Raw genomic sequence first — 24,098 nt, forward strand, 5'->3', positions numbered from 1 at the left:
TGGCTTTATACATCCTTCATTTCACCACGCTTGCTAAGTTTCTGCCTACCTAGCCCTGCAGCTTTAGAAAATCCTTCTAGAGTTTATGCCTGATAGGTCAGTACTTCATTACCTGAAAATGCTTAGTAAAACTCCCTAGCTAAGGAGTTAGCGATAAAAACCTCAGTAACCTAAAGAGTGCTTGCCCCCACTTCACTCACAAATACTGTGTGGGGCATCGGAGGACCCAGCATTCCTTTGCTGCAGAAAAGACATAGCAAATCACTTGCCTCTCCATATGGTACAAATGTTGAATGGGAGCAAGGCGATGCAGTTTCAAAACAACCCAATGCCGAATAAGAAACTTTCAAATATCTGTCGCATTAATTATGGACCAAGATAAAAGTTGGTGCTCCTGGGGGAGAGAATATGAGATAAGTGATTCTTGAGAAGACCACAGCATATATCTGAAAGGGTAGCATCTGTGGTCACTTCACGGACACATATATATGAAGGACAAATAATGCTGGGTACTAAAGGGAAGCAATAATGCACATTTTGTATAAAAAATTATTATAGGGGGTTTCTGAATATTGCCAGCCCTTTACGAAACACATACCTGCTGACATTCCATTTTATGGCTTAAACATGTAACTGTAACAGGCAGATCAGTGTGGCATATGGTAGAAATCCAGTAGCTTTTTAATGAGCAAAGATTTCTAAATCAAAAATCAAAGTTATAAACAGTAAATTAAAGCAACCTAAAGTACTAAACAAAAGGCACTCTCTGATTGCTATGGTTTGTAAGGATCATACATCTGAAGCTGGACTTGATGATCAAGAGATAAATCGTCACCCAAGACCTCTACAATGACCCTTAGCTGAGCCATCTCTGCCCAGCTGGTGCTCCGTCTGCCCACTGGCAAAAGCTTGCTTATTTTCACATTAAAATTACTGTACATTGTTTTGTTCATAAACTTCTTAGCCTCCCTCTGTCAACTATGTTTGCTCAGCTAAGATTCATTCAAGTACTATTACAATTAAGTCCAAATAATCTGTGTACTCATGCTCCAATGTATGAAAATACACACACACACACACACACACACACACACACACACACACACACGTCATAGTTACGTTATACTGATGTGCAGGTTCTCAGTATTATTATTTTTAGACAAAATTACCTCTGTGGGTTGGAAAATGGCACTTGGCTACCATTGGGGTCTGTTTCAGTCTTTTAAATTAATGCTAATTTATGAAACATTTCTACTATCATTTAAAAGACAAAACAGAGAGTCTTACTAAGAACTATATTTGTTTAATGCCTCACAGGGATCCTTGGTCGACATCAGTTGGCACATCTACTTGGAATGGGGGTTTTGGTTGACAGAGATTTAATGAACAAGAGCATTCTACTAATTTTGGGAAATCTCTTGCAGAGAAGCAAAAACATAACAAAAGTTTGTAAATTTTCTGTTGAAGTCACCCTAATAAACATACTCTTTAAAAATCACAGATTAGATTGTGAACCCACTTTAAATGCCCTTAATGTCTTCCAATACAACATGTTGGATTTTGCATATTGTTAAGGAAAGACATGGAAAATAGAGAGAAACATCTGGTTTTACTACTTAGAAAATACAATAATTGTCAATTCCCTGCTGTTGGCAAGCACCCCAAAATACACACTAGATTAACAAAGCCAATTTAGTGTTAGGAAGGCAGCTGGCTCTAGTTTCTTCCTTCCCAAATGGTCAACACCATCTTAAACTTCAAATATGTATTGTTTCACAACATAGAAAAACTCCCTTCTTTCGGAAACAATAACTAAAAACTAGCGTTTATTACTCCACAAAGCATTGCTTTCTCCATTAAACACACACCATGCACATGTATGCACACAGATACACACCTGCTGAGAGAGAAACATACAAGATTTTTGCTTGCAGAGGATTCTTAAATTGATAAATTCCTCTATGCATATAAAGTTTCACCTCCGTGACATCCCTGGACTATTTCAATGAGGGAATAGCACCAGAAGAAAAAAATTCAGGGGCACTTCTACAAAAAGGGGGATCTTCTCAAGAACCCAATAGAAGATTTGGGTCCATACTTCAGAAAGTATAAAAAGAAGTCTAGTATACTAGTCCTCAAACTTCACTGTACTTCAGAATCCCCTGAAGATTTTCAAAAACTGTTGGGACCAAAATCCCATTGCTGCAGATTCTGATTTAATTGATTTTGGGCTTGGCCTGGGCATCAGGACTTTCATACACTCCCCAGGTGATTCTGTTGTAGCAAAGAATGCAGCCAGGGCTCTCGTATTACATTATCATTGACCAATCAAGTTCTTCTATCTTTACCTTCCATCTGTTGGTCATGCCAGCTTCATTCAGTCTTCTGGTTAAGAAATGTTATGCAGAGGAGCTACTTAGCCAAGAAAGTCTGCTTTAGAAATCTTTAAATTACCCTCCAGACCATATAGCTAAAAATTTAAATATGTTAAAGTTGTTACAAAGGAGGTAAGTGGGAAAGGCAGGCTTTTTATTAAATTACAAGGAATAACAATGAATATAATAAGTGAAATGTCACATTTACATCCATCCTTGTAAAGGTAATAATTGGCAAAAACAGAAGAAGGAGAGTATACCTTAGCTGCACTTCAGAGAGGTGAACTTCAGAGAAGTCAGAGACTGAATATTTTAACAAGCATTTACAAAATGTCATAATGACAAGAGGAGAGAGGGCCCTGTGCATGGAAGGATGATCTGATTTCTGCTTATTTACTCTGCAACTTTCAATGGTAATGGGAGCAATGATGTTTTCTACTCCTCCCTGTGCATATCTAATATAAAGAATGCTCTGTAAAGGGGCACCCGGCTGGCTCAGTCAGAAGAGCATTCAAGTCTTGATCTCAGGGTTTTGAGTTCGAGCCCCACCTTGCGTAGAGATTACTTTAAAATCTTAGGGGTGCTTGGGGTGGCTCAGTCGGTTAAGTGTTGGGCTCTTGATTTCAGCTCAGGTCATGATCTCAGGATTGTGAGATCACACCCCACTTCGGGCTCTGTGCTGCTAGGTGTGGAGCTTGCTTAAGATTCTCCCTCTCCTTCTGCTTCTCTCCATGCTCGTTCATGCACTCTCTTGCTCTCTCTCCCTAAAATAGATACATCTTCAAAAAGCCAATTCCACCTGTCACTTTTTACATCTTTAAGTGTGGCTAGGAGAAAATTTTAAATTATATGTGTGATGTGCATATTATTTCTATTGGATAGTACTGCTTTGTCCCCTGGGGAGATAGAAGGATGAGATGAAATTGCATAGGGGAATGAGGACCCTGAAGGGTGTCAGATCTATAGGGTAACCAGTCATTCCATCCTTCCGTTGAAGGAGGCTGCCTGACCTCCAGCAGAGACTGGAGTTGGTATTTTACCCCCCTAAACGGATAGAGATAATCCAAAATGAGATCATTTTGAAATGAAAGTGCTTGAGATACTTTTAATTGAAAAGTTTTCATCTTTCTTCACTACCCTGCAGGAGGGGGTCTCATAAAGAAGTTGAGATCAGCTATTATTCTTCACACATTTGGAAATGGTGTGAGTAAATATTTGACCTCAGTAAAAAGTAAAGTCTTTTACGGAATTAATATCATACTTTTATATAAATTTTGAACCCTGCTTGGTTAATCATCCTGCATACATTAATCTCTCACCAACAGGAAAAAATATAATTGCCCTAGCAAAACAGATTAAAAAAGTAATGCTGAAATGGAATACTATCTGGCAATAAAAAGGAAAAAAAAAATCCAATACATGCTATAACATGGATGAGCCTCAGAAACATTATGCTAAGAACCCAGATGCATTACATTTATATAAAATGTCCAGAAAAGGCAAATCTATTGAGACAGAAAGAGATTAGTGGTCATTTGGGGCTGGGAGTAGGATCGGGAATTAATGGAAATGGGCATGAGAGATCTTTTTCACATTTACATCATGATGTAAAACTAGACTATAGCAATGGTTGTACAACTATACAAATTTACTAAAAATCACTTAATTGTATACTGAAAACAAGGGAGCTTGTAATATGTAAGCTGTTCTTCAATAAAGAGGTTTTTTTTTAAATATTAAAAGTAGCAGGGTCAGTAGCTTCCCATAAAGCATTTAAAATTTTTGCACGTTGTTATGGAAAGATGTGGAATGTAGACAAGTAGAAAAAATTGAAAACTATCAGTAACCCTGCCTTTGGCAAACACCCCAATATCAACCAAATTTATTGTTAGGACACCAAAAATGACATGTAAACTATTTAGAAATCAGATAATGAAACCCGATTTCAAAACTTGTAGAATGTAGCCAAAGATACACAGAAAAAAAAAAGGGAAATTATAGCCAAATAAATTAGAAAATAAAAGAGATTGAAAACGAACTAAAGCTTTTAACCTAAGAGGATAGAAATAGCTCAATAATATTCAGGACCATGCTTCCTTCTCTGTCTTTCCTCAAACTCCACTCCCAAGGAAACAAGTCATCATATTTCACCTAATCTAAATACTTGATGAACATTTGTCACCTCTGTATCCCCACTGCCACTTCCTAGTTCATACATTTTTCCTCACACAGCTACTAAAGAAAATTTAGAATCAGCTTCTTGGTCATCATTTTCTACTTATTCCAAAATAATTTCCAAGCCTTCACCAAAAAAAAAATACTATGAAATTTTTTGCTGAAGCTGAGAGAAGACTTGAACTGGAGAGCTGTTCCAGAAGGATGATCCTAGACTGGAGATTAAATTTGGCATGTATGTCAGCATTCTGTAACAACATTTCAATGCAAACAATCAACAGGATTTTTTAAAATGAAATTTGACATAAGAATAAGATATTTTTGAAAAGACTAATGAGTGAACACTTGCTCTATCAGATAGCAAAACAGATTAATTAAAACAGCACAGTATCGATGCAGAAATATAAATATAGATCAGTTTTTATTTAATCAAGAGTCCATATGGATATGAAAATATAATTAGAAGTATAATATATAATAAAGGTGGCATTTCAACTCAGTGGATTAGGATGAATCATTAAATAATTGGTGTTGAGAGAGTTGGCTATCAATTTAGACCAAAAAATGAAAGTCAGACACTTAGCTCATATCATTCTTGGAAATAAATCCCAGATGGCTAAATTTTAGAATAAAATTATGGAACAAAATTTAAGAATAAAATTATGTGGGTAATATATACTATTTAAAAAGAATTAGGTACATCTATTTGCAGGGGTGCCATGTATCATTTTGAAGTTTGTGCTTTGCAAAGGCGATGCTGGCCTAGGAGTATAAACAGGGAATGACATCCAGCTTTGTCACTGCTTGTCAAGCTGACTGCCATGGTTCAGAAGGGGGTCTTTTCCTAATTTGTCTATTCAGGTAGGGAATCTATGCACTTTGCCATCGGAACTGGGTACCTTTTCTAATTGGCACAAAAACCTTATCTGCTAGCAGAAACAAATAAACAGTAGTTAACAGTAAATAGGTAATTTGTAGATACATAAATGCTTTTTTAAACACAAATCGTTGCTATAAACTGAACATGTCCCTCTAAAATTCATATGTTGAAGTCCTAACCCTCAATGTGACGGTGTTTGGAGATGAGGCCTTTGGGAAATAATTAAATTTAGATGAGGTCATGAGGGTCGGTCCTCGGTATGGGATTAGTGTCCTTATAAGTGTCCTTATAAGAAGGGACGTCAGAGAGCTACTGTATCTCTCCCCACAAAGCACAAAGCAAGAAAGCATTTGTCTATAAGCCAGAAAGAGTTCTACTCGGAAACTCACCATGCTGGCACCTTGATCTTGGACTTCTAGTCTCCAGAACTATGAGAAAATAAATTTCTGTTGTTTAAGGCACCAGTCTATGGTACTTTGTTATGGCAGTTGGAGCTAATACAATAGTATTATATTATAAAATGTATTGGGGTATTTTTTTTTTTTGTATAGGTACACAGACATAGTATGTATGCATACGTATCAATAGACAACTGATAACAGAAAGGACTTCTAGAGAAGACATTGTGTAAGAGTAGTGATCAAGGGACACTTTTGCCTTAACCTCATGTTTTATTTTTAATAAAAATGTCCTCATTATTACATGTTTTATCTAAAATATGAAAATGCTTAAATATTTTGAAGAAATATTGTTAGAAGGTATCTCATGTTTTAAAAATTCAATTGATAATATTCACTTAAATTTAATGTGTGCTATATTCAATACCCTTTAATCCTTGTAACTCTCATATGAAGTAGACACTAGATATGTCTTTAGTGCACAGACAAAGAAATTTAAGTACAGGGAAGTTGAATAACTTACCCAAAAGTCACATAGCTATAAAGAATAGAGCCAGGATTCTAATGTCGACAACCTGATTAAAGAACCTTCCCTCTTAACTTCTCTGGCATGTTCAGAAAGAGAATAGGGCTTAGGAAATTAGGAGGTTAGTGGAAACTTTGGCAAAAACAATTTCAATAAAATAAAATAACTCTTAACTATAGGACACAAACTGAGGGTTGATGGAGAGGAAGTAGATGGGAGGATGAGGTAACTGGGTGATGGGCATTAAGGAGGGCACTTGATGGAATGAGAATGAGCACTGGGTGTTATATGCAACGGATGAATCACTAAATTCTACCTCTGAAACCAATAATACACTATATGTTAATTAAACTTAATTTAAATAAAAAAATTTAAAAATGAGGGCAAAATACAGATTATAACTGAGAAGGAAAACATAATGAATAAATAAAATGAATCGCTGTATCTTTTCATGTTGAACCACATGAAATTGCCAATACTTAACCATTTTTGACCTGCAGAAATGGAATTTTCTTATAATTTGACCTAATATATCTGCTAACTTATGAATTTTGTTTTCAAGAAACTTAGAATTAAAAAAATAGAAGAAGAAAATAACAGAAATTTTTAAACCCTCAAGGCCATGTGTACGTGTTTTTAACAGATCTGGAAACTGTTTCAAGCTTTTATTCTGATATGAAAAAAGTGTGCCTCCAGTTAAAAAATTAAACATGAGATTTGTGAACTGTATTTCAGTAGTAGAGAAAAAGCAATTAGCCAAATTTCTTAGTGTCAGGGTAGTTATGAAAGAACACAACTTCTGGTCCTTGCCAGAAGCAAAAGCTACCAGCAGTTTTTACATGTTGAACTCCATCTTCCTAAGTCACAGAATAAGGGCAATGTTTTCATCTACAACATTATCCAAAATTTTCTGGGAACTATTTTTTGATGTATTATATTATCCTGATATTTTAATGATCTTCCTCACTCATTTCCCATTGGCATGCAAGTACTGGACTCATAACTATCCAAATCTACAATGTTTCACATGAGTCGAACATACAGATCATAGACCCCTAAAAGTTGATAGCTCACTTAGCCTTCAGAAGCTATCCAGTTCAATTTTACGAAGAACAAAGCAGAGCCTCATAGAGGTTAAATGAATAGTTTTGGCCGAGTCATATACTATTTCAAGAAGATTTAAGACTAAAACCCTGGTCCCCTAGTTCCTAGTCGTCAGTACTCTTTTTGCTATGTGTGATATGCCTATTTTTTCCTGTTATGTAATGCAGATTAATCTGATTTCCTTTTCTTCTTTTCAACTGGAGTTCTGAGTCAGCTAATCTTGATAATTATTGGAACAGGAAGCAAAAGACCAAAATGGCTCTGTAATCAAAGAAACTCCCTGGCTATGAGGGGAGATTCTATTAGAAGCATGTCTGCTAGATGCTGGGACCTCACATCTGTTCTGTTTTTCCCACCCCCTTTAATTCCTATGGCTCTCTCTCGTTTCCCCAGCATAGCTTCAGACTATCCAACCAGGCTTTGACCTCCACCATTGTCTTGCTGTTTAGGAGGATTTTTATCTCTGACCCATGGCATGACCTATTTGCTGGTATCCACTTTATCTCGGTTTGTGCTTATTTGGCTGGTTTCTCATTGGCTGTTTCACCTCTTAGCCTAGAGCCTTGGCTTTGCTGTATTCTGTTTTCTCCATAATAGATTAAACTGAACTCTAAAATCCTGAGATACCTAGAAAATGATGTAAATTTCATCCAGAAAATCCTTAGGAATTGCCTGGCATCTATGTGGAACTCCAGATTTACTCTGCAAGGTTGGTGTCTGGAGTTTGAGATAACTGTCCCATGCTTCACAAAGGAAGCTTCCTAGATACAAGTGAACCTCGTTGTATAAAATGGTTATGCCCTTCAAGGTTATGTATAAGTCTAAGGGGTAATTTTTATTTTGTATTTATTTTTCTCAAGATTTATTTATTTGTTTGTTTGTTAATTTATTTAGAGAGAGACAGTGGGGAAGGGTCAGAGGGAGAGAGCATATCAGATTCCTGCTGAGTGCAGATCCCAACTTGGGACTCGATCTCACAAACCATGAGATCAGGACCTGAGCCAAAACTGAGAGTTGGAGGCTCAATTGACTGAGCCACCCAGCACCCCTAAGGGGTAATTTTTAAATAGACTTTATTTTTAGAGCAGTTTTAGGTTCACAGCAAAATTGAGCAGGAAGTACAGAGTTCCAGGCAAGTTTTTTACATTGACTAACAGTAAACTTATTGTGACTTCTGTTATGAAACAAAAGAGCTATTCTTAATTTATCTCTTGTGAAAATCTACTCAGAAGCTAGCTAAACTAGGTAACTATGCCGGTTACGAATTTATTGTCTGGCACAATGTTAAGCTATGTCAGAAAGGGATTCTGGAAAGATGCTGAAGGAGGAAGGGACTTTCTTTCCTCGTTCTAGTGTTTACCCCTTCTTGCTTCTACCATATGGCTGCCTGCTGTGTGTGTGGCAAACTCCCAGTGGCACCTGTGCCCATGGAGTTCCAATCGCACCCAATGGTCAGTTTCCCATCAAATTTTAGAGGCACTCCCATGGTCAGATTCCCACTGAGTTTTGCAAGCATCCCAGTGGTTGACTTCCAGCTTTGGCCTCCTACACTCAGGCAGGGTGTTTCCTGCTTTCCCAGTGACTATGAACAAGTTCTGGTTGAGCCCATCTAAGAACTTCTCCACAATGCAGTGGGCCACAACCATACCTTCTACAATGAGGTCTGAGAACTAACCATGGGGGTGGGGGAGGGGTGAGCTTCCATATTCATTTCTTCCTTGGGAACCTTCCTTCAGCCTCAGGATTTTCTTTAAAGTTCTCTTTATCTCTTTATATAATAGAGGTTTTATATTAGAATTAGTAATTCTTTATCTTAAACTTCCCCTATTCAAATTACTGCATTGTCTCTGTTTCCTCACTGACACTGATTGATACGGTAAACTTGGAAAAGTAATTTTAATTTCTCAGGGTATTCATTCATAAAATGAGGACACTGGGCTAGTTGATCTCAAATGTCCTTTTCAGTTCTAAAATTACACCATTCCAAGAAATCCTGTGTTTTCCTACATAGGGTGCATTCCAAGTATACTACAAGGAATTGCATACACAGTATAATTTTGCATTGTCTTCTCCAGCCATAGTCATAGTAAATGGGTCCCCCTTCTTATCTGAATAATGGTTTCCTCCTTCTAGGTCAACATATTAAGTCACAGCAGCAGCCAGTATCATTTCATGCACACAGTGGGTAATCAAATACTATGAAATCATCTGTGAGGGTTTTAACTAGGAAGCTATCTAAGGAACTAAATGGCAAGCTAGAGATTTGTGTATGAATATGAGAGACTGAAATACATTGTAAGTATCATTTTATCTATTTGTGAATATAAATATTGTAAGAACACATTAAGTATAGAAAAATGCTCCCTCTGATACTATTTACCCTAACCACCTCCATTACTATGCAATTTAGGATTTTTCTTTTACCTTTCTCTGTCTTTCACTGACTGTTCAGCCATTAATTTCTTCAGTTCTTCCAGACGCTGAAGATCCCTCATTTCCATTTCTTGCCACTTCTGTTCTTTTTTAGCCCAGTATTTTCTTATCTATAGTATAAATGATATATAAAATTTAAATTAAAAACAGATATGTCAAAGTGAAGAGAAAGTTATAACAACATACCCACTGGTTCATTTAGCCAATATTAAATTTAAATGGCACTTTATCTTTTTCATTTCTTAGATCTGCCCACAGTATATTAACAACAGAAAAAAAAAGAAAGAAAACATGAAGGTACATGTCCTGAGAAACTGCATGGTTTAACAATTTCTGAAGTGGGAATGTAACTTATGCTGAGATCTACAGTTTAAATCTATGGCTAAAATAATCGACTTTCAGGGAACCACAATAGAAGCATGTTATTGTCTCTAAAGTATATGATCTACCTGTTACTCAAGAATATTTTTATTCCCTTATGATAATGCAGTCTTTAATAAATACAGCATTAAGCCTATTTTTACTTTAAAAGCATGAGTTTATTTATGCTAATGGACAGCAGGATGTTGAAAGCTTTATGCTTCTGGGGAAGTGGCAGGAGATAGGTGGAGGAAGGAGGAGAAGGAAAAATTAGCAGGGTTGTGATATATAGCAGCTCTGACTTATGTGGTAAAATAAAGGACAAATTTATCAAGCTCAAAAAGGTGAGAGCATTGTTCTTACAAGGCCTGTTTTACTTCCCTTCTCTGGAAATGGAGGCAGACTGAGAAAACTGGAAGTACTCATATGGCTTTTAAGGGGGATGAAACTATTATTCATGGTTCTATTTCCACAGGTGGGGCAATTGAAGTTAATGTTTATTTGACAGAGGCCCCTTCGACCACTCTGGCTTGTCATGTTGTGTGTGACTCGAGACTGGATCTTGCTGGAGAAAGCAGAGTACCTCAATGGTGAATGATAGTGAGTGACTGCCATCAGAAGGTCTGTCATGGAAAACAGGTTATCCTCACCCCTCTTTTGAGAGGTGAATATGAAAAGCTAAGTGGTGTCTGGACTTCCCCTAGCAAACATGGCCTCTGACCCCTGGGAGAACTAAAAGGAGCATCCCAAGCAACATGGCCACAGCCATAGCAACTCTGCTGCAGAACCTACAACACCAGCAGCCACAATGGCGCTGGCCACTCAGTGAGTAATGAGTAACTGGATGAGCTCAAGGTATAGCGATTTCGCTCCAGAGATCATTGAGATTTGAATCTGGGGAGAACAGAGATGAAGCTAGAGAGGTAGCAGCACCAGAGATGGAGAGTGAAAGAGAGGGTAGGAGAGGCAGAGAAAGAAAACACTGACAAGATGTGTTTCAGAGTCCTAACTGATGAATTCCAGGACGTTCTATCAGTGCCAGATATGGCAATGTTAACAATGATTACATCCTCTCCCTCTGGGATTGAAGTGGTCTTTATTTCATGCTTTATACTTTTCTATGTTACCTTATGTTTTGCAATAAATATGTATTTCTTTCATAATCAGAGAAAATAAAGCTACTTCAAAACCAAATTTTAAAAAAGAGCAGATACTGGATTAAAGAGCATTTTCCTCTGGGTTCCACCAGACCAATGTTCGCTTATGCTCAGTGTTGGCCTTGGAGGAAGTCAGTGGTTCTTTTGTCCACAATTCCTTGCCTATAGGCAGACCAAACCCAGGTTACTGGTGTCCTTGGGTTGAAGACACTATTTGGTGCACCATCCTCTGTAGGCTCTAGAAGTCAGTCACACCTGAGGCTTTTGGCATCTCGGGATCAATTATTTCCATTCCCAACACTCTGGTCTCCTCAGACATTACTATAGTGTGAGCCCCTCCCTCCCTCCCTCCCTCCCTCCCTCCCTCCCTCCCTCCCTCCCTCCCTCCCTCCCTCCCTCTCTCTGTCTCTGTCTCCCTCTCTCCCTCCCTCCCTCTCTTATGTGGGCACAATTTATTCTTTCTCAGGGCTTTCTACTGGACCCTCTGAAACCCGTGTGTCATCACACAGAAAATCCTCTACCTCTTCAACCTTCAGACACTACATCATTGTTTTGACAGGAATTCTCTTCAGTAAAGGATGATTATCTTCTGATGCCCCATGGGCCAGGAAGCTGGGGAATGGTTTGGGCATTTTCCTCCTTGTTAACTGCTACTTTTACACCACAATGATATTCCTCTTGTGTACAATGCCTTCTTCCTTCGAAGTTAACTGTATCTGGCTGTATCACTCTCTAGTCCTCATCACTGGCCTGTGTGGATTTCCAGGTCATTCTCAAATATTCATCAAGAATTCAGATATGTGGCTCACAGCCACACAGGACTTGTCCAAAAAGACCCTTTCTACTTTCCTACAACTTCAGCATCTGCCTGAATGCCCCTCCAATCTACTAATATCACAGTTTTATGACTTCCTCCATTCCAGGGAGCTACCTCTTCCCCCAGAATTCTATTATAATCAAGCACATTTCAGTTCCAATCTGAAATCTTCAATTATAGCCATCGATTATATGACCAGAAACTACCCACTTCTTTTTTATCATCCTCTGTGTTCTGATTGTATAATTTTATTCTTCTAGTAGAGCCCTCATCGCAAGGCTTTGCTAATTAATATGCTTGTTTCTCTCCCCCACTAGACTTCAGAAAATGTGATTTATTCATTTTGGCACTTCCAACATCAACTAAATGGCCTAGACCACAGTATATACCTATATCCATCATCTACCTCTCTTCCCCTTGTACCTTCAATCTCTTGGTCTGTGCTGCTTCCTTTTCCTCACATGGAAATATGTACAAATCTCACCGATTTACAAAATTTAAAATAACTTTCTTTAGATCCCCAAGACTGTCCCTTCATTGTTCCCTTTTCAGTCAAGCATCTTAGAATACTTACTGTTCTTCAATTTCACATATCCTGTTTTACTCCTCACCCATGACATTCCTACCTCTGCCTTCCCTCCATATTCACTAGTCTTACCAGTGACATCCAAATGAGCAAACTAAATGATCCTTTTCAATCCTTATTTTATAAAATATCTCTGTTTATTTAATTCTGTCAACCCTTATCTATAGTCTTAAGATATTACTGACTTTGGCACTCATTTGTTCAACAAATATTTATTGACACATGCTTTAAGCCAGATATTGTGCTGCGTACTTGAGATATGATACTTAAAGAGAAATAAGACCTCTGCATCATGGAACTGGGATTTCTAGAAAGAGAGAGAGAGAAAGAGAATAAACACATAAATGAATGAACAGAATATTACATGTGAAGTTCTAAGAAGGAAATAATTATGTAATGATTTAGAAAAATTTGGGTAGAATTTTTATTAGAAGGCATATTTTTGTAACGGCGTTTGAACCAAAACTTGAAAGATGATTGTGAGACAACTATGGGAAGAGATGGAGGGTGATCACTGAAGAAGTGGGAGCTCTAGGTGCAATAATATTGAGTAGGAAAGACCTTGGGCATCTTCAGGACTGGGAAGAAGCCAGTGCAACTGCAGCATGTGGTGTGAGTTAAGAATGGAGGTGAGATTGAGAAGCTAGCTGGGGCTAAGTAATTAGGTGAGGATTTAAGGTCTGGAAACATGGAAAAGCTATTGAAGAATGTAAAGCAGGGAGTGACATGATCTGACCTACCATTTTAAAAGGTAGTTCTGGATATTGGGTGAAGAATGGATAGTAGAGGAGCAAAGGAGAAACAAGGAGACCAGATAGAAGAATAAGGAAAAATGATCACTTGGACCAGGAAATGAAGGGAAGTGTTCAGATTTGAGATGGCTTTTCAGTGGAGCCAGACTGCTCACTGAGGGATTGGATATGAAGGTTGAAGAAAAAAGGAATCAAGGATGATTACTAGATTTTTGCTAGAGCAACCAGTTGAATGATGGTACCATAACTGAGATGGAAGACTGGAAGAATAACAGGTTTGGGAAAGAAAGACAATCAGGAGCTCAGTATTGAACATTAAACAGTTGACATGACCATAAGACCTTGAAGTGAAGATTCCAAATAAACATATGGAGGGTACAGATGGGTGACTCAAGGGTCAATTCAGGGCTGGAGATCTAAATTAAGGAAATATCCACTTAAAATGGCATTTGTTGCCATAGGACTAGATGAGATCTCTAGGGTGAGAGCATAAATAGAAGAAGATGGCCATGTACTTTCATTCCTATCTGCCTTTTGCAAAGTTTCTTAACTAGAATGACATCCTTTCCCTCTTCCACCTGTCAGTTTTTTTCTACCCTTATTACCAGAACAAATGCCATCTCCTCCTTGAATCATCCTCTGAACCCTCCAGGAAAAAATCTTAGCTCCATCCTGGGCACACCAATGACCCTTGGTGAAGGTTTATTAGTCTCCATTCTGTCCTGCCTTGAGTTACTTGATTCTTTTTCATAAGGCCCTGCCACTGCATTGTTACCAATATATTTAGGCATTTACTACATGCCTGGCATGGTCTGTCCTGCCTGTAGCCTGTTAAATCCCTCCTGTCCATTCTTTAAGACTCAGTTTTAGCACTGCTTTCTCAGCCTTCTTCCTTCCCCCTCTCCTCCAGACATAGGTGTACCTTCTAAGGCACTATTTATGTATCCTTAGCATAGCACTTTCCATACTGGTCTGCTTTACTCATCTTTGTATTGTAGTACCTTGTATCATATCTGACACAGGGCTTAACTGATCATCATTAGGTGAGTGGAAACTTCTTTCTGGTCGCTGGTCCAAGAATAACAAAGTTGTGGATGGGAACAAGGCCAGCAGTTTTATCTGCAGGATGGTAAAGTCTGAACTAAGCACTTCCCTAAGGACAGTTCCATTCGCTTTTTGACAATTAATAGGAGCATGAAGTGTGTGTCAAACTAAAGTTAAGGCCAAGGATATTTAGCTAGCCCTTTGGGATGTTTGTTGAGACACAGATTTCAAACATCCTGTTTTTTATTTTTTGAGTGATCCTTATAACATTCCAATGACAGGAAAATCAGAAAGTAAGATCAAGCGATAAGAGTTGAATTTAAAGCTTCTCCCTTGACTTTCACAGATGAGGTTTCTAGAAAAAGCTTGCTTTTCTGAAAAACAAAACAGGCCTTCATCCCTTCTCCCCCCCACCCCCATCTCCTCTTATTATTTCAGATTCATATTGGATGTTCCCCTTTCATAGTCCTACAGTTTGCTCATTTTGGTGAAGTTAAGCCAGTAAAAGTATAAATAAACCAATGAAACTATCCTGTAAAATAATGCTATGCTAACTTTTCAAAGAGTTTGAGATCATTTTTATACCCCATCTTACCTTTCAAATCTTCCAAACAATATGTTTCCTATTAAAAACTCCACTAGGAAACAATGTTTACAGCATTAGGGTACCTCAAAGTTTAATTCTAGAAAACTTAGACTAATACTACACACCATTAAATTATATTTTTTCACTCTTTCTGTCCAAGAATTATTATAATTCAGCCATGAAATAAGAATTTCTTATTTACACATAGAAAGCAAAAAGTTAGGACTAAGGCATTATAGAAGGAAGACAGTTTGGTTTCTGATTTCAAGTAATCTGTGTGATGTTGAATCTTTGAGCAAACAAACTTCTATAACTTGCCCCCAGGTCATTATTCCAAAGGCTTTAGTTACTTATTCAGAAGGAGGTCATAATTCTTAAATAGATACATAAAATATATGAAATAGGAAGTTCAAAATATCCAGTTCCACTACTCATAAGCCATTGAGATAATGGACTTTTTAGTCCATTTTCTAGATTCTAATTTACTTAGCTAATTCTTTGCATCTTACAAATCTCTTTTCTACTTTTGGTCTGGAATATGTACCCTCACAAAGTTGTGATATTGTTACATGTAAAAGCAGCAGGACGTCTTAAAAGAAAAGTAGTGTTGTTATTTTTTTACTTTAAAATTTTTCCATTTGCTCCATTTAGATCAGCCAGGATCCCATAAAATCATCACCAATTGAAGTATGACTATTCCTCCCCTATAATCAATTTGATAAGCATCTATAGTTCATCACATAATCTTTCACACATTTGTGTGAATTTCTGAAAGGTAAGGAACATGCCTTATACTGTAATATTTATTTGTATCTAGTATTGCATCTTGCAAATGAGAAATACATGATATATCTTTGTTAAATGAATCCAGTGAAAAACAATATGGAAAAGCAACATTGCATACAGTACTTTTCTTATTTCAACTTATATAAATACAAAACTAATAAAGCATCCAAGTGGACAATAACAATAGATGACAATCAGTGGTCCACTCCACTAAGTCATGTGTGGGGTGGAAGAGCATTTAATCTCAAAAGAGCCTGGGGGCATGGTATTTCTCAAGGCAGATTGTCTACGAGAGTCAGATTAATGATTTGTTTTTCTTCTAAAGATGGACACTTTGTCATCTCTATCCTCAAAACCTTTCAGCCAACATTATCTCTTCTCTACTTAATGGTATAGAGAGCTCTGTGGGCTTCAACCCAGGACCTGGTGAAGCTTCTGAATAAAAATTTGGCCCCAGAAGAATTACTTTGCATGTCATTGTTTATGCAAATATTTGAACATTCTCTATATGGGTAAGAAATCAAAATAGAAAGTCAAATTTGCAAACATCCTGCCTGGTTATTTGGATAGATCTCATTTCAGTCCACAATTCAGACTATTTGTATTTCAGCTACTTATCAGTATCCTAAACTTGAACTTTTTTGCCACCAATCTCCAACCTGATAAACAAGTACATCCACCACTGGTAAGACGGTAGATTGTCATACTCTTTCTGAAGAATAAATAAGAAAATCACTGGTAAAAGCCTCAAGGATTAAGAAACAAAGTTTAAGAATTAATAATCAGGGACATATGCAAAGATTAAGGTATCAGTATGTCCACTACAGCCTTAAAATGTTGAAAGGTTGGAAATAATTTAACATTCCAAAATAAGAAATTGGTTAAATGCAATATTTCACATAGTGAAGCACTATGTAAACACTAAAAATTATGTAGTGGGAAAACAGGGGAAAATATATAAGATGTATTGATTAATTTTTAGAAGTAGGTTAAAAATAATATATGCAGTATGATTCTAGTTAAGTTAAATTTCCCATGCATGTAAAAAAGGAATCTAAGGACACTGTCAACAATTTTCTTTTGGTACTGGTTTAGGAATTGGGGTGACTTTTATTGTATTTTGTGTGCTTTTTTTGTATTTTCCAAACTATCTACAATGGACATAAATACTTTACAATTACAAAAGTACGTTTTTTGAAAGTCTGGCCAAGAAAAAATCAATAGTTAGAAGGAATATCTAAGGGATATGACTGTTATTCATTCCTGAAGTTTCCAAACTCTGTTTCTATACCAAGTCAGATGACAAGAACATTGTATACCCCTGTATATGACATTTTCACTTTTTATCACCTTGCATGCAGCATCACTTTTACTTTCTAGAGAAAGTTTCATAGGACTATGATTTAATTTTATATCATAGGCCTTATAAAGGTTGATGCAATATCATATGAGGATTGATTTAGATTCTTCTGTAAAGCAGTTCTACTAAAAATTCTATCCACTGGGTGGTTTGCTTCCCTCCCCCCGGTACATGCTGTCAGCTCCTGATGTGCTAGGATGTTGTCTATTATTAGCAAATAAGATCTAAATGCTTCCTTTTAACTTTAACCATGTTCAATTACAGCACCCCTTTTTAGTCTTGGTTTGCTGACATAACTATATTCCCATCCTCTTAATTTTTTGTCTTACATTCTCTTACTAATTTTCTATTTTAATGATTCTTAATAGGAAACAGATGGCATGCTCAAAATTAGAATAAATCAAGAAGAATATAATAAGGGGACAATCGACAAAGGAGGGCTGGAATTCAGGGCAATCATAAGACATCATGCAATAGCTGAGCTGCTTTACCACCCACTGACCAGAGTCAGAGAAAGTTGTGTGAGGAGGGCCACCTGACAGGAGCTGAGAACTTCGGTGGAGGACACAGCTGGTCATCACAACCCTGCAGGGCTAGGAGCTGGGGAAACAACTCTTCCAATGTCAGTCTCCTTTCTCATCCCCATCTCTAGTGTTCTGTCTTGACTGAATCCAACCAGAAGCCAGAGGGCAAGGGAGTTGTACAAGACAACTGAAAAGAATGGAGAGTAGATATGACCCAAGAGGAGGATGTCTGGGAAAATAGTGTTAATGCCTCTTATTATAATTTGCTTGAAAGTAGGTGATTTCTATATGCATAAATAAATAACATGAATCTCTTTTAGGTGGTGTTCACTTTGGTCACTTATGAGAGCATTTTTCAATAGCAGAGCTGTCTACTTGAATTGGCAATAGCTGTTTTTTGTTGTGATGTAGCCTTATGTCCTTAGAACAATGATGAGCCAAGAAAGTGTTCTGGGGTAAACACATTAGTTATCTCCCTCTTAATTGAAATGCCAGGTGGATTAAAAAATAACTGTCATGTCTTCTTTAGAAGTAAGGTCTATTTTCAGTATGGGTATTGAAATATTACATAATGATCATGTCATATGTTGATATTGCTAAAATGAATTTGTCTGTAATCTTGTTTAATTTCTCTCTTTCCACTATTCATTAGGAAGGGAGTATATATACTGAGGATGTTGTATTTCACAGCCTGAGGTGTCATGGAGAGTGAAAACTGAAAAGTAATCAAACCTCAGAGTCATTCAATCATAACTTCTTAGAGCTGAGGTGATTTTAGCAATCATTTAATCCAAACACCTCATTTTACAATTGAGGAGGCAAAATCCCACAGAGCCTGCATAACTTGCCCAAGGTCATCCACCCCATTAGGGCCTCCTAGTTTGGCATATTTTCCTCTATACCTCAGCATTAAAGTACAGTTGTATACTGCTCATTCATTATATTCATTCATTCAACCAATATCTGTTGAGCACCTTGTGCCAGGCACTGGAGACAAAACAATGAAAACAGACAAAACCCTCTTTTTTTATGGGCCTTACATTCTAGAAGAGAAAGATAAAACAGCCAATAAATAAATAGATGCGTGTCAGGTGGGATAATAAGTGCTAAGATAAAAAATAAAAGTAGGGCAAATGGATAAAGTGACAGAAAAGGAGGATGCTGTTTTAAGTTTGGTAATTGAGGATGAACTTCCTCTCTGATAACATGATATTGGAGTGGGACCCTGAATGAAGTGAGAGTGAGTTATGCAGCCATCTGGAAGAGTAGTATTCCAGGCAGTGGGAACAGCTAATGCAGAAGCCTCAAAGGACATGTGCCAGGGTGTTGGAAGAGGAGGAGATAGATTGAGACCACCTAAAAAGTACATATACTTAGAGGACTGAGCCCTCAGGGTACTCCAAGGCCCAGAAGTTAGAATGATGAGGAGGATACATCCAAGTTTATTGAGAAGGAGAAACCAGTGAGATAAAAGAGCGAAATTAAATAAAAGCAGAGAGAATGGCTTCCTGGGAGCCAAGTATCAAGTTTTCCAAGGAGGAGACAGTGATCACTTCTGTATTAATAGTTCAAGTAAAGTGAGGACTGAGAACTGACTCCTGGAATGAGCAACATGGAGATGAATGATGACCTTGGTAAGCACAGCTTTGCTAGAGTGGAGGGACAAAATAGCCCATGAGAGAATGAATGGAAAGAAGTTGGAGACAGTGTGTAGGCTATAGAATGGTACAATTTCTAAGGGAGGGGATGTGGAGTCAAGGGAGAGTATTTTTTTAAAAATAGAAGTCATCATGGTATATTTGTAGATTAAAAGGAAAGATCTAGAAGAGAAGAGAGAAATGTGGTGGGAGAGAGATTGGGATGACCTTGAATAGGAGAGAGGGGATAGGGTGCAGTGCATAAATGAAGGGGCTGGGCTTAGGAGCACAGATATTTCATGCATTGTAAAAGGGAAGGTGGATAATGGGTGTGAATTCTGATTGGTTGGTAGATGTGATACTGGAAGCCTGTGGAGATTCTCTTTTTGTTAAATAAGATGTTGATAGGTAAAAAAAATCACATCAAAATCATTATTGTTTTTTGGTCTCCTTAACAAAAGAACAGCACCAAAGAAGCAATGAAGGTGGTTTTTGTAATCCATTCATAATACATGTCTTACACTTGACACTTCAACTGTGATCAAACTATAATGGTGTATGTAAGTGATGAATCAACAAATTTTACACCGGAAATTAATATTGTACTATATGTTAGCTAGCTGGAATTTAAATAAAAACTTGGGGGAAAAAATAAAATTGTGTGGTTTCTTAAAAATTGTTTAGTCATAGTGGTTCGTTAACCCAAGGAGAGAAATCCTGAGGGAATATTAAGAAGAGTAAGGAGACAGACACAGTGAAACCGTGTGCATGTATAGAACAACAAATACTCCTAGTAAGGAGACTACTAAAGAGTTTTAAAATTATCAGTTTCCCGTCTATTTAACAATTCTGAGTAAACTAGGACAGGACCAAAGTCATGAAAATGACCCTAAAGAGAATAGTTTAAAAGAGTTTTCTCAAAATTGATTAATCACAGAATTAACAGCAAACAGCAATCACAACGGTGCACAGCATAGCACAGTGTTTAGAATCATGAACTATGGAGTTAGCCCTCCTGGGTTCAAATTCTGAACCTCTTTATGGCTGTATTACTTTGGGGGAAATTATGTACCTTCTATGTGTCTCCGTTTTTTCCTTTATAAAATGAAGATCGTATTAGAACCTTGCCCTTAGTGTTATCAAGAAGATTAAATGAACATAGAACAGTGCCTTGTATGAAGCAAGCACTATATAGATGTCAACTAATTAAATCAAATTACCATGAATAATCAAAACCTAGACAGAAAATATAGCCAAAAATTGATACCTAGAGTTAATTTAAAAAAAATTAAACTGACTATTGAAAAATCTCTTACAGAGAAACATACATTTGGCTCTTGATGATCCAGGCTGCTTTTTTCCCCCCTCTCCATCTGACTTTTTCTTAAAACTGTGTCCTAACAAAGAGTAGGAAGATTCCATCATCAAGTTTTTGTTTTTTACCTTTTAAAGAGAAGTTCTAGTGGAAATTTTCATTTTTCCCAGTTTTATTGAGAAATAATTGGTATATATCCTTGTATAAGTTTAAGGCATACAGTATGATGGTTTGATTTATATATATTGTAAGATGATAACCATAAGAGGTTCAACTAACATCCAATTTCTCATATAGATACAATAAAAAGAAAAGAAAGAAGAAAAGAATAAAGGGAAAAAATTTTTTTCTCCTTGTGAAGGGAACCCTTAAGATTTACTCTCTTAGCAACTTTCTATACAGCAGTGTTAACTATGGTCACCATGTTGTATGTTAAATATTGTTATGTATTTATCTTATAACTGGAAGTTTGTACCTTTTGACAATCTTCCTCTAATTTCCCCTCCCACCACCCCATCTTGTGATCGTAAGTCTGATCTCTTTATCAGAGTTTTTTTTTTAAGATTCCACACATAAGTGAGAGCATATAGTATTTGCCTTTCTCTGACTTTGTTTAGCATAATTACTTTCTCTGACTACACTTAGAGTTATGATTTCACTTTCTCTGTCTTACTTCATTTAGCATAATGCATTCAAGGTCCATCCATGTCAAATGGTATATTTCCTCATTTTTAATGGCTGAATAATATTCCATTGTGTCTACAGTACTACAACTTCTTTATTCATTCATCCACTGATGGATACTTAGGTTGTTTCCATGTCTTGACTATTGTAAATAATGCTGCTTTGAACATGGGGGTACAGATATCTTTTTGAGTTAATGTTTTTGATACCTTTGGATATCCATAGCCCCAAAAGTGGAATTTCTGGATTATATGATAGTTCTATTTTTAATATTTTGAGGGTCTTCCATACTGTTTTCCATAGTGGCTGTACCAATTCATAATCTCACCAACAGTGCACAAGTTTCCCTTTTCTACACATCCACATCAGTGTTTGTTCCTCTTGTCTTTTTGATTATAGCCATTCTAAAGAGCATTGGGTGATATCTCATTGTGATTTTGATTTGCATTTCCCTAATGATTAGTGATGCTGAGCATCTTTTCATGTACCTCTGGCATTTTATATGTCTTCTTTGTAAATGTCTATTCAGATCCTTTAAAAATGCCTTATTTTTAAATTGGGTTGTTTTGTTTTTGCTGTTAAGTTGTAGGAGTTCTTTATACATTTTGGATATTAACCCTTTATCAGATATTTGGTTTGCAAATATGTTTTCCCATCCCATAGGTTGTCTTCTCACTTTGTTGGTGGTTTCTTTTGACTGCAGAAGCTTTTTAATTTGATGTAGTCCTACTTATTTATCTTTTGTTGCTTGCGCTTCAGGTATCATACTGAAAAATCATTACTAAGATCCATGTCAAGGAGCTTTGTTCCTATGCTTCCTTCTAGGAGTTTCACAGTTTCAGATCTTATATTTAAGTCTTTAATCCATTTTGAGTTGATTTTTGTGAATGGTATAATATATGGTTCCAATTTCATTCTTTTCCATATGAATATCCAATTATCACAGCTACATTTATTGAAGAGACTGTCTGTTTTCCAGTGAATATTCTTGCCTCTCTTATAAAGTATTAGATGACCATATAGGGTTGGGTTTATTTCTGGGCTATTTCTTTCCATTAGTCTATTTGCTTATTTTTATGCCAGTACCATAATGTTTTGATGACTATAGGTTTATAGCATAGCTTGAAATCAAGAAGTATGATACCTCCTGCTTTATTCTTTCTCAGGATTTCCTTGGCTATTCAGGGTCTTTTGCAGTTCCACATACATTTCAGGAGAGTTTTTTCTACTCCTGCCTTTGGACTTTTGATAGTGATTGCACTGAATTTATAGATGGTTTTCAGTAATATTGACATATCAATAATATTACTTCTTGCAATCTATGAACACAAGATACCTTTCCCTTTATTTGTGTCTTCTTCAATTTCTTTCATCAGGGTCTTGTAGTTTTTAGCATGAAGACATTTCACCTCCTTAGTTAAATGTGTTAAGCATTTTTTTTTGTTTTTGATGCTTTTGATGCTACTATAAATAGGATTTTGTTTTTAAATTTTTCATTTTTACTGTATAGAAATGCTATTGATTTTTGTATGTTGATTTTGTATCCGGTAACTTTACTAAATTTATTGATTAGATGTATCAGTTTTTGGTTGAGTCTCTAGGATTTTCTATATATAAAACTATGTTGTCTGCAAATAGAGACAATTTTACTTCTTCCTTTCCAATCCTGATGCCCTTCCCTTCTTCCTTTCCTCCCTCCCTCTCTTTCTTTTCTTTCATTGCCTGATTGTTCTAACTTGGACCTCCAGTACTATGTTGAATAAAAGTAAAGTATGAGAATCCTGTTTTTCCTGATTTTAGAGGAAAAGCTTTCATCCTTTTCCCATTGAATATGATGTCAGCTGTGGGCTTGTCTTATATGGCCTTTATTATGTTAAGATATGTTCTCTTTATGCCTGATTAAGAGTTTTTATCATGAATGGATGTTTAATTTTACTGAATGCTTTTTGTGCATCTATTGATATGATCATATAATCCTTTTCTTTCATTCTATTAATGTGATGTATCACATTGGTCGATTTGCATATGTTGAAACATCTTTGCATCCCAGAGATAAATCCCACTTGATCACGATGAATGATACTTTTAATGTACAGCTAAATTTAGTTTGCTAGTATTTTATTGAGAATTTTGGTATCTACATTCATCAGGGATATTGACCTATAGTTTTCTTTTCTAGTAGTGTCCTTTTCTGATTTTTGTATCAGGATAATGATGGCCTCAAAAAATGAGTTTGGGAATGTTCTCTCCTCTTCAAATTTTTGGGAAGAGTTTGAGAAGGATTGGTGTTAATTGTTCTTTAAATGTTTACTAAAATTCAACAGCGAAGGCACCTGGTCCTAGGCTTTTCTTCATTGGGAGATATTTTATTCCTGATTTAATCTTCTTACTAGTAATTGGACTATTCAGATTTACTATTCCTGATTCAGTCTTGGTAATTTGTATGTTTCTAAGAATTTTCCCATTTCTCCTAGGTTGTCCAGTTTTTTTGGCATATAAATGATCACAGCAGCCTCTGATGATCCTTTTCTTGTCTGTAGTATCAGTTATAATGTCTCCTTACTCATTTACAATTTTGTTGGTTTGGGTCTTTTCTCTT

The 24,098-nt window shown here is 36.6% G+C and overlaps 1 protein-coding gene across 2 annotated transcripts in view; it reads right to left on the reverse strand.

The window, feature by feature from the left end:
• CCDC148 (coiled-coil domain containing 148) overlaps positions 1-24,098 on the reverse strand; it is a 224,724-nt gene that overhangs the window by 44,794 nt on the left and 155,832 nt on the right. For both annotated transcript variants that reach the window (XM_057317926.1, XM_044381556.3), the window contains one exon: positions 9,883-10,001. In XM_057317926.1, coding sequence (XP_057173909.1) covers positions 9,883-10,001 — 119 coding nt within the window. The remainder of the gene's footprint in view (positions 1-9,882; positions 10,002-24,098) is intronic.

The sequence above is a fragment of the Ursus arctos genome, unplaced genomic scaffold (genome assembly GCF_023065955.2).
Source record: "Ursus arctos isolate Adak ecotype North America unplaced genomic scaffold, UrsArc2.0 scaffold_1, whole genome shotgun sequence".
NCBI lineage: Eukaryota > Metazoa > Chordata > Mammalia > Carnivora > Ursidae > Ursus > Ursus arctos.